Source organism: Melanerpes formicivorus, unplaced genomic scaffold (assembly GCF_026170545.1).
Source record: "Melanerpes formicivorus ecotype bairdi unplaced genomic scaffold, bMelFor1.0.p_v2 SCAF_8, whole genome shotgun sequence".
Lineage (NCBI taxonomy): Eukaryota > Metazoa > Chordata > Aves > Piciformes > Picidae > Melanerpes > Melanerpes formicivorus.
In genome coordinates, this window is record NW_027142360.1 from 4,875,820 (window position 1) to 4,887,966 (window position 12,147).

The 12,147-nt window shown below is 44.2% G+C and overlaps 1 protein-coding gene across 1 annotated transcript in view; it reads left to right on the forward strand.

Annotated features, from left to right (window-relative positions):
• The window catches only part of PTPRO (protein tyrosine phosphatase receptor type O), a 233,714-nt gene that overhangs the window by 155,842 nt on the left and 65,725 nt on the right, over positions 1-12,147 (forward strand). Inside the window, exons 7-9 of the mRNA XM_068141874.1 lie at positions 2,774-2,973; positions 6,513-6,633; positions 9,745-9,938. Of these exons, the coding sequence (XP_067997975.1) occupies positions 2,774-2,973; positions 6,513-6,633; positions 9,745-9,938 (515 nt within the window). The remainder of the gene's footprint in view (positions 1-2,773; positions 2,974-6,512; positions 6,634-9,744; positions 9,939-12,147) is intronic.

The following is a 12,147-nucleotide window of genomic DNA, read 5'->3' on the forward strand; positions in this document are numbered from 1 at the left end:
AATATGTTTGTGGGGTTTTTTACAATTTATAAACAACACAAAAACTTCTCAGGCCCCCCTGGATGGATCCAGGGGACCTATTCTCCTTCTCTCCTACTACCTCTCTCCTTTCCGTTACCTCGCACCGTAGTCAAAACAGAGATGCCCTGGCAAGGCCACAGAAGAGAGAGGGAGAAGCTACAAGCAGAAGCAACAGGAGAAGAAAAAAGCAAAAAGAACTGTTTATGCCTCTACTACATATCTCCATCAGCAATCCAATTAATTATACAGACCTTATCCTTACTTTCCTTTTACATCCCATGATAATTTAGTTTACTTTCAGTCTTTGCAGTCAGGGACTAGACTGAAGTTCCCCCTTCAAACAGTAACAGGTTGCCCAGGGAGGTAGTCGAGGCTCAACAAGGCTGTGAGCAGCCTGATCTAGTGGAGGATGTCCATGGTGACTGCAGAGGGGTTGACTAGATGACCTTTGGAGGTCCCTTCCAACCCAAACCATTCTATGATTCTATGATTTACCTGAACAGGCTTTTTGTGTGGGGACTACAATTTGGGGCCACGACATGGGGTAGCTCAGTTCCCTTAATGCCAATGCTGAAACAGTTTCTGAATAGTAAGAGCTACAAACGTATCCACTGGCTCCAGAGACTAATCTAATGATCAGATTTCCTTTTTCACCTGAGTAGGTGTAGGTCTGCTGCCATGAATAAATTTTGCTCATAGCTTCAGCTTTATCTTATCCTTGTAGTGCTCAGCCAGTGAATCTTCCTGTCAAGTTAGTGGCTTGTGTTACACAACATTTCTCTGGCACCCAGATAACAGTATGGAATGACAAACCCTATAGGCTAAGCTTACCACAAATTCTTGCTCTGGGGTTTCTTTCATTTTCTCATTAAATGTAAAGTACCAGCAAGGGATGTCAAGCAAAGAGCTGTCACAAGTGTCACTTAACTGTGACAAGAAAAAAATGATGATTTTCATTAAATACCAACTTTTTACCAAATCTAACTGGAGTTATTTTTCAAGTGCTTATTTTATCTACATTTAGAGCTGAGTTCTCTACCAAAAAATTCTTCAAAAAGCATGAGAATGAGATCCTTCAGTGTGGTTATCCTCTGTGAACTCGATTTTCATGCATCAAGGCTGTAGTACATTTGGAGCATGCATTGGAGAGCAGTGAAGGGGAAAAGGACCTGGGAGTCCTAGCAGATGGAAGGTTGACCTTGAGCCAGCAATGTCCTCTTGTGGCCAAGAAGACCAGTGCTATTCCAGAGTGGATTAGAAGGGCTGTGGTTAGTAGGTCGAGAGAGGTTCTCCTCCCCCTCTACTCTGCCCTGGTGAGGCCACATCTGGAATATTGTGTCCAGTTCTGGGCTCCTCAAGAAGTTCAAGAAGGACCTCAGGGACTGCTTGAAAGAGTCCAGCACAGAGCCACAAAATTATGAGGGGAGTGGAACATCTTCCGTATGAGGAGAGACTGAGGGAGCTGAGGGCTCTTCAGCTTGAAGAGGAGGAGCCTGAGGGCTGACCTTGTAGTGGTGTAGTGGTTTAATCCACCTGCACCCACAAAAACTCAGCTAGGCACAGCCAGAGAAGTGAACAAAAAGCTGTATTTTACAAGCAATAATGAAATGCAATGAATATATACAAAATATACAGTAGTTACAATATCAGACAAGAATTTCCAGAAAAGGAGCAAACACAGAAATCCTCCTTCTAGGAGGATCCCACCTCGGGTTCCCCCCAACCTCTCTCCCCCTTCCCTTTCCCCTCCAGTTAATTAGACAAAAAAGAGAAGAGTAGAAAAAGAATGTTAGGAGAATTCCAGTTAGGCTCAAAGCAGTTGTTAAGAAAGTTAGCAGCTTATCTTATCCATTTCAGTTCAGGATCAGCAGCATGCATTCTGGCCAAGAAAGGAAAGACAGACTGAAGCTGGAGTGAGTGAGAGAAAAGAATGTGAGAGGTATTTGCTATGGTACATCTCACATCTGACCAATGGCATTCCTTTAGAATTAATCTTTGTTTTCCTTTTTACACCCAAACATTCAGCTAGAGAATTCTGCAGCTATCCTTTTCTTAAAGGCACAGCCTAAACTGTCACAGACCTCATTCATGTTTATAAAGATGTGCGGGGTGAATGCCAAGAGGATGGAGCCAGGCCCAGCAGAGACAATGGGCAATGGGTGGAAGCATAGAAAGTTCCATGGAAACATGAGGAAATTTTTTTTCCCTGTGAGGGAGACAGAACACTGGAACAGGCTGCCCAGGGGGGTTGTGGAGTCTCCCTCTCTGGAGATATTCAAAACCTGCCCAGATACATTCATGTGTGATCTAGGTGATCCTGCTCTGGCAAGGGGGTTGGACTGGATGAGCTTTTGAGGTCAACTCCAACTCCTAACATTCTGTGATTCTGTGATGCTTTTAGCATGTGGAGAGGCCAAAAAATGTGTGTGCTTATCATTTAATTGTTTGTCAATGATTTCTACAGTACTGAATATCACTGCTTTTAAACATTGCTTTAGGGGAAATCTGGTAGTGCTGGGTGATGGCTCTGGTAAGCAACAGAGACCACTGTAGTCTGAATTGTCAAACATTGGTGTTTCATCATCAGGTGAAATGGCACCAACCACAGGCTTATTTCCAGGGGCCACCATCTTCACTGCCTGTGGAGATGGGCAACTGTCAGTCCAGCTTCTTTCACTAGTAGTAAACAAGGGTGTTTTAACATACATAACAAGAGTGGCTTGCTTACATGTGTTTTTGGGACATGTCTCAGGCCCCACAGGAGAATGGATAGAAGAGCTCACTGAAAAGCCCCAGCATGTGACCGTGACAGTGCTAAGCTCCACTACTGCCCTGACATCCTGGACAGCATCACAAGAGAGTGGTGGGAACAGCACCATCGTGTCTGTGGTCTCTCTGACCTGTCAAAAGCAAAAGGAAAGCCAAAGGCTTGAAAAGCACTACTGCACAGAGGTAAGGGGTAGAATGTGCACTTGCAGCCTGGAAAGCCAGTCAGATCCTGGGCTGCATCAGGAGAAGTGTGGCCAGCAGGTCAAGGGAGGTGATCCTCCCCCTCTACTCAGTTCTGGTGAGACCCCACCTGGAGTACTGCCTCCAGTTCTGGAGCCCCTATTACAAGAGGGATATGGATGTACTGGAACGTGTCCAGAGAAGGGCCACAAGGATGATCAGAGGGCTGCAGCACCTCTCCTATGAGGACAGACTGAAGGAGTTGGGGCTGTGCAGTCTGCAGAAGAGAAGGCTCCCAGGTGACCTCATTGTGGCCTTCCAGTATCTGAAGAGGCCTACAGGAGGGCTGGGGAAGGACTTCTCAGGCTCTCAGGTAGTGATAGGACTAGGGGGAATGGAATGAAGCTGGAGGTGGGGAGATTCAGGCTGGATGTGAGGAGGAGGTTCTTCACCATGAGAGTGGTGAAGCCCTGGAATGGGTTGTCCAGGGAGGTGGTTGGGGCCCTGTCCCTGGAGGTGTTTAAGCCCAGGCTGGCTGAGGCTCTGGGCAGCCTGATGTAGTGTGAGGTGTCCCTGCCCATGGCAGGGGGGGTGGAACTAGATGATCCTTGTGGTCCCTTCCAACCCTGACTGATACTATGATACTAAGCTGAAGCTTTTTTACATACACCCTGCTGTTTGGGACTGTCATGGCCCTGTTGGGCTCAGGGCTGGAGAGCACAGCAGTAGGCTCTCCTTTCTGCAATATAAAGGGATACAGCTGGTACACAGCAGAGGAGTGCACAGCAGTGGGGAACTAAAGTGTGTAGTAAACCAGAGTAGAGTTAAAATTTTATGTCTGTTAGACCAACTGTGGCAAATCCTTCATTCTAACTTGAGTTATGTTGTACCCTTTGAGGCATTTTTCTGGCAGCAAGCAAAACGCTGCTATGTTATAATTACACTTAGCCATATGATGTAATCCACTTGTATTAAGCAAAGTGCTCACATGCATGATTGCCACCAAACTATCATAAATTCTTTCCTAGATATCCTGCATATGAATATAGAACCTGACTAAATTTCTGGAAGTTTAGAGGCATCAGTAGTCAGCTTTCCTTTTCATCCGTAGAGCACAGATGTCAGCAGTGGAAAGTAAATAGTAATTCAGACCACCTGGGATTTGGATCAACAGCAATTCTTTAGGGCTGCCTTATGGGACATGTTTATCATGATCAAGAATCCCAAACCCTCAAATATCATAGGATGTTAGGGGTTGGAAGGGACCTATGAAGCTCATCAAGTCCAACCCTCAAATATGGTTGTTTTCTTTTACTTGAAACCCTTAGTAAGTGCAAACCGATGTCATATCCTGTGGCTGTGACAAACCAGGGGAACATGGTTTCAATTAGAAAGAGTTTTTAGCCCATATCTCAGTTACCTTACCAAGATTCTGATGAGGTCATTTTTTTGAGCAGTGACACAACTTCTGTCTGGGTCTCTAAATGTGTGTGGTGGAGGAGTATGCAAAGGACTGCAGTGCTGCCCTATGCACCCTCAACTCACCCATGGGAGTGGAAGGAGATTGCTAAATCTCCTGATAAATCTTTATCTCCAATGTTGTGATTAGCCCTGCGAGTTATTTATTAGAGATTCATTTTACAATGAATCTTAATGAAAATATGTGAGGAGGAGGTTCTTCACCATGAGAGTGGTGAAGCCCTGGAATGGGTTGTCCAGGGAGGTGGTCGAGGCCCCGTCCCTGCAGGTGTTTAAGCCCAGGCTGGATGAGGCTCTGGCCAGCCTGATCTAGTGTGGAGTGTCCCTGCCCATGGCAGGGGGGTTGGAACTGGCTGATCCTTGTGATCCCTTCCAACCCTGAATGATACTATGATACTATGATATTTTGAGTTTTATTCCAAGAATGGCTGTGAGCTTGCACATGTAGAAGTGCCTTTCCATGACCATTTGACAACTGTTTTTCAGAGCCAGTTCGTAACTTCCTTCTATTTATCAAAAGTGCAGTAATTTAATCAGGAAGCAAAACAATACAGCAGGTGATTATAAACCACAGATCACAGGCACATACATGCATAATTAAAGTAAATATTGCAGGATTCATCTGCAAACTCAGAAATAAGTATCAGTAAAAGTAAATACACATTTGTTGCTAGTAGGTAGAAAGGCCTACATACAGTTTCTTTCTGTTGCTACAGATATTTGTACCACCTCTAATCAATTTTTTTCAGCTTATTGTGCCTAGAATTATTAATGGCTGATGGTCTGAATTCTTCTTGAGGAGCTGAAAAGGGGAAAATTCAGTTCAGAGTTGGATTCAGTTCTAATGTTGTGCATGATTTAGAAGTGTTTGGATGGGGTGCTTGGTTGCATGGTTTAGTTGATTAGGTGGTGTTGGATGATAGGTTGGACATGATGATCTTGAAGGTCTCTTCCAACCTGGTTTATTCTATTCTATTCTATTCTATTCTATTCTATTCTATTCTATTCTATTCTATTCTATTCTATTCTGCTCTCCAAAGCAGCTGTTAAAGTCAAACTCTGTTCCTCCCTAGATCTATGCTGGCACTGATATATTCAAGTGCATTATGTTAAACCATCAGTGCACAAGTGGCTGTGGCCAGACTTTGGGAGGGTTGTGAAGGAAATACCAGTAGGAAACGTCAGCCTGCAGTTCTAGAATGGGCACATGAGATCCTTTCCTTAAAGCTGCTCTACACATTTGCTGTTCACTGGCTTTTGGGGAGTTAAGGCTTCTCATATTGTATCAGACGAGGGATCATTTGTCAGGCACTCTGCCTCCAGCTCTGACTGAAACCTGGTGTGGCACAGCAGAAATTGTAATGGTGATGTTTCAAGCTGAAAAGAAAAATCACACTGTCCCTGACGTTTCGTAGTGCTGTGCAAGGGAGGTCAAAGAGAGTAATTCCTCTCTGATTTCACCATGCAGTTACTTTTCAGGTGCATTCCGAAGAGAGCTTTCCGGAGTCACCGTCATTGGAGGTGTTCAGGAGGAGACTTGATGGGGTGCTTGGTGCCATGGGTTAGTTGTTTAGGTGGGTTGGATTGGTTGATGGGTTGGACACGATGATCTTGAAGGTCTCTTCCAACCTGGTTTGGTTTATTCTAAATAAAGGTATTCTAAATAACGCTGCCTTCAGCTCACATAGCTGCAGATTCATCAGATGGCTGATGAAAAGCCTCAGGCTTTTACTGAAAACACACAGGCCAAATAATCCAGCCTAAATATGAATAATATAGCCTGACTATTTCAGTAAACTTTGATAGCAGGAAAGAGTGGGTTTGCAGTGTGACAGCTGACCTTACACAGCAAGGCAGGAGTGATGCTCCATATCAGATTATTCATCAGGTTAGTCCTGACCACTTCTACAGGTTTGGCATTTGGGGATGAATGAATGATGCTTTAGCCAATGATGCCAGCATGTTCAGAATCATGCCTTTTGTAACTGGAGTAGTTCATACATAGGCTCAATATTCTCTTAATTAACCAACACTTCATATCTGATGTGTCCTTCTCCTATTAGGTGAATTCAAGCAGCAGCCTCATTGAAAATCTTGTTCCTGGTGCCCAGTACCAAGTTGTGGTTTACTTACGGAAAGGACCATTGGTTGGACCCCCTTCTGATCCTGTCACATTTTCCATTGGTAACCTCTGCACCTCTTCTTTGAGATGTGTTTGGTTTGGTTTTAAATATGTGTGGTACAGTCATTAGGCCCTAGTGCCCACCAAGGACTACCAAATGGTCATTTTAGTTATTTCAAATGCAATGAACACTCAGTGAGAATATATTTCTTGAATTGTCTAGCCTGATCCAGAGGTGAGGAAAATACTCCTTCAGTGAAAGATAGATATTTCACACTTAAATGTTAAGCTATTCTTAAACCATAGAGAGCACTTATAGCCAAGATTCACACAGAGTGCCCTGTGGAAAGAACAGTCTTCTCCCTTGGAGACCAAAATATATGATTGTCCCTATGTCATTTAGGGTGGGGATCACCTCACTTAGGAGGAGCCAGCCTGAGGTGCAGGTGGTCTGTGGTGCATGGAGATATGTAGGCACTTCCTAGAGGTAATTATTTAGTACTGCATTGTGAAGTGTGCAAGACTCCTGTCAAAAGGTTTGTTGCAAATGTGGATTCCATGTGGCCCAGTCTGAAGGCCACAGTTGCTAAGAGTAAGGAGAGCTAGTTTGAGACCATCACCAGCTTCCATTGTGTATCCCTTCCTGCTTTGAGGTTTGAAGATAAGAATATCTAAGACCAAGAGTAACATTCTCAAGAATGTCATTTTATGGTCAACAAGCAGAGCAGCTGACACCATGCCTGTAGCTCAGGGTTCCACCAGGCTCCTAAATAGTCACTTTGGATAGAATTCAGCTTTTTTTGTTTCAGTACCATTAATTTTGTTAAGATTACCACTTGAACAAAATGTGTTAGGAAGACAAAGGGCAAAAGAAGGAGATTCAGTGTATGGAGTTACATTTGCAGAGAAATATTTAACCTGAGTCACCCAGCTTTTCCTTTTGACAAATAGCCTGCCTTTGGGAGAAAGTTAGAGATTTTCAGCATTCTGCTTCTCTCTGTGGAGAAAAGAAAGTGACAGAGAAAAAAATAAGTTAACCTCTTAAGAATTCAGTCCTTAAATGAAAGCAATGACCATGATGACAGCCTTTTCATTCTAGGCAGTCCCCTTATATATTCTCAGAAATTGGGTCTGGATCAAAATTTGAAATGAGAGTATGATACATTACAGTAAAGGGAAAAAGAGTAAGCAAATATATCTATAGATAGATAGATAGATAGATAGATAGATAGATAGATAGATAGATAGATAGATAGATAGATAGATACTCAGCTCTGGTGAGACCCCACCTGGAGTACTGCCTCCAGTTCTGGAGCCCCTATTACAAGAGGGATCTGGAGGTGCTGGAAGGTGTCCAGAGAAGGGCCATGAGGATGAGCAGAGGGCTGGAGCACCTCTCCTATGAGGACAGACTGAAGGAGTTGGGGCTGTTCAGTCTGGAGAAGAGAAGGCTCCCAGGTGACCTCATTGTGGCCTTCCAGTATCTGAAGGGGGCTACAAGAAGGCTGGGGAAGGACTTTTCAGGATCTCAGGTAGTGATAGGACTAGGGGGAATGGAATGAAGCTGGAGGTGGGGAGATTCAGACTGGATGTGAGGAGGAGGTTCTTCCCCATCAGAGTGGTGAAGCCCTGGAATGGGTTGTCCAGGGAGGTGGTTGAGGCCCTGTCCCTGGAGGTGTTTAAGCCCAGGCTGGATGAGGCTCTGGGCAGCCTGATCTAGTGTGGGGTGTCCCTGCCCATGGCAGGGGGGTTGGAACTAGATGATCCTTGTGGTCCCTTCCCACCCTGACTGATACTATGATACTATGATTGATAGATAGATAGATAGATAGATAGATAGATAGATAGATAGATAGATACATAGATACATAGATACATAGATACATAGATACATAGATACATAGATACATAGATGAATGGATAGATAGATAGATAGATACATAGATGAATGGGTAGATAGATAGATAGATAGATAGATACATGTACTTTATTACTTAAATCTCTGTCCCTGGACTGTTTTTACAAATGCTTTTGGTTTTCTTTCTGACTGTAGTTGCTTCAGAAATCTGCACAATCCTGTTTGAGGAGGATTCCACTTGAGAGAGCAAAATCCTCTCTTTACAAGCTAAATAACTTCCTTCATTTCCTTCCCTTTTCTCCATGGCCTAACAACCATCTAAAGTTTCTTTCTGAACTCAAAATGGCAGCCAGCTTATAAACAAAACATCTTGTGTGCTGGTTATAAAGGGGGTTTATTTTCAGGCAGTAAACCGACAGCTGGGTGAGTTTCCATTTCATAAGAGGATATTAAATTTGTTATTAAAATAGTACAAGCGTGAACCAAACTGTTCTGTGACATTATCAGTGGTGGTTAATGAGGAATGAAACTGAAGAAACAAATAAAATACACTTTAAAAATCATTCAGTTCTCCCCATGTTTATCCTCACTTTCACTGAATGAGTCTTAACACTTTAGAGAAAGCAAAGGAAAGATGGGGCAAATGATTTATGAAGGGAAAGGCAATTGTGTGTTAACACAGGCTGAAGTAATCTGGGTGCTGGTCCCAGCTCTGACCCTACATGCAGGCTCTGTAACCCTTGCAAATGTTAGCAAAGGACTTCTTTAAGTAGCCTTGGTTGAGTCATGAAGAATAATTGATTTCCAGGCAAGTAAGGGTTGCAGAAGTTGACCCTTAGGTGATATTTTTCAAATCACTTGACTCCTCTTTCTCAGTGTCATCATCTGTGAGGCAAGAACAGCAATACATGGCAGAACCTTTAGATTCCCCAGGGATGGAAGACTAGACATACAAACTGTTGCTTTTGTATATATAGTCTTCACTTTCCAAGGTGTTATGGATTTTGATGCCTTTGGTTTTGAGCAACTTGAAATATCCCTTAAAGATCAAAGTAGAATGGAGCCTTCTAAGCCCTCTTGAGCAAAGCAGCCAACCCCAAGTAGCCAAGTAGCCTGTAGTCATTTCTGAAAGAAGTCAACATAATGAAACTGAGAACAAATGATGAAAAAATGGTGCTCAACTGCTTGGGACAAAGAAGCTCTCAAAGTCAGGAGCAAGCCAGAAATAGATAAGACTTGTGTAAGGAAAGGTATTGTTTTCAAGTGAAGTGTAACTGATAACACAGTGTCACTAACCACAGTTTCTGTTTTACAGTACCCACGGGAATAAAGGATTTGACACTTTACCCTTTGGGACCTACTGCTGTTGTATTGAGCTGGAACAGACCTTTCCTTGGGGTGTTCAGAAAATATGTGGTAGAAATGTTTTACTTCAACCCAGCAACAATGACCTCTGAGTGGACAACCTACTATGAAATAGCAGCAACCGTCTCCTTAACTGCCTCTGTGGTAAAGAGACCATTACTGACTATTGCTTTCCCATGCCTGTGGTGCCCTGGCACCTTGTGACATTTTCCCAGCCTTCCCTTTACTGTAGGGGTCACAGACCACTGGAACAGGCTCCCCAGAGAGGTTGTGGAGTCTCCTTCTCTGGAGACTTTCAAGACCCATCTGGATGTGTTCTGTGACCTGAGCTCTGGCAGGGGGTTTGAACTCGATGATCTGTTTGGGTCCCTTCCAACCCCTGACATCCTGTGATCCTGTGTGTGGTTCCCCCCATGCAGATGTATGTATGCCTTTAAGCCTGGCATGATTTTCCAGGCAAAGCAGAGAAACAAATTCTTTACTATGAGGGTAGTGGAACACTGGAACAGGTTGCCCAGGGAGGTGGTTGAGGCTCCTTCCCTGGAGATATTCAAGGTGATGCTTGACGAGGCCGTGGGTAGCCTGATACAGTTGGGGATTTCCCTGCTGACTGTGGAGAGGTTGGACTGGATGACCTTTGGAGGTCACTTCTGGCCCAGACCATTCTATGATTGTATAAAATGGCCAAGGTGCTAGAGGTGTTTTCTCTTCTAAAGGAAGGGAATGCCAGCTGAATGATGCTATATTTTAAACAGAGTGATGAGATAGAGGAGCCTCTCACTTTGTCAGAGCAAGTGGGCGTGTTTAAGGAGTTCTGAGGCAGCTTCAATTTGTGGCTCAGTTTGTCATGCAAGGCTTTACAAATTCCATCACCTCCTCAAGGGGAGTAGTCCAAAGCCTTAGCTACATAATTGATATTGATAATATGGATTTGGGGCTTGTGGGCTAGTCTTGCAGTGTGCCATCTGGGAGGCTTAGCTGCAGAGATGTCCTTGTGAAAACAGCCCTCACGTTTCTGAAGCTACAAAGGCTTTCTGCCAGGATTTCTGCTAGGTGGAGATTAGTGTCTAGAAGAACACATCTATACATGTAGGCACATGCATCTCTGAAGAACTAAAGTGACATTTTCCTCTTCTTTTCCATTCCTCTTGGAGAAGATGAGCAGAATTTATGTGGGCTTCACTGCAGCACAAGACAGAAAGCAATTTTAGCCAAAATGAGTTCTTCAAAAAGTTATGAGTATGCAGAAAGGATGGCCATAACTTTGGCTGCTTGTGAGAGCCCCAGTGATTTACTGTAATGGATTTGCATAATGCCATTTGTGGAGTCAATTTGGCTGCAGCAGCTTAACTGTAATTGGGTACATGACTGTAAATCCAGAGTGTAAACCTCCAGGGAAATTAAAAACAAAAATAACTTCACAAATGAGTAATTAATGCCTTGTAATCATGACTCAGCACAATAAGATTAATACCTGAGTGATCCAAGTTGTCTTAGAAGTAATGTCATCTTCCAGAGTTAATGTGGTTCATTAGAAAATGAGAAGATATTGTTCCTTACTGTTGTGAATCCTGTGCAGGAGGAAAGACTGGAATTCCTTTGTCTGAACTTCAGTCTGAAATCAGACAGTGAGCATTTCTTGCAAGTAAGCCAGCTGAATGTGGCTCTGAGCAGCCTGATCTAGTGGAGCAGGCAGTGTGAGCTTGCAGCACAGAAGGCAAATCACATCCTGGGCTGCAGCAAAAGCAGCGTTGCCAGCAGATCCATAGAGGTCATCCTGCCACTTTGCTCTACTCTGGTGAGACCTCACCTGCAGTGCAATGTACAGCTCTGGAGCCCTCAATATAGGAAGGACATGGACCTGATGGAGCAGGTCCAGAGGAGAGCCACAAGAATGTTGAGGGGGTTGGAGCACCTCTGTTATGAAGACAGGCTGAGGGAGCTGGGGGTGTTCAACCTGGAAAAGAGAAGGCTCTGGGTAGACCTAATAGCAGCCTTCCAGTACCTGAAGGGGGCTACAAGAAGGATGGAGAGAGACTGTTTGCAAAGGCCTGCAGTGACAGGACCAGGGGCAATGTCTTCAAACTAGAGAAGAGCAGGTTTAGATTTGATGTTAGGAACAAGTTCTTTACTATGAGGGTGGCGGAACACTGGAACAGGTTGCTCAGGGAGGTGGTGAAGACCCCTTCCCTAGAGATATTCAAGGTGAGGATGGACAGGGCTCTGGGCAACCTGATCTAGTTGAGGATGCCCCTGCTGACTGTGGGGAGGTCAAACCGGGTGAACTTTGGAGGTCCCTTCCAGCCTGGACCATTCTATGATTCAATGAAAGTGTCCCTGGCCACAGCAGGGG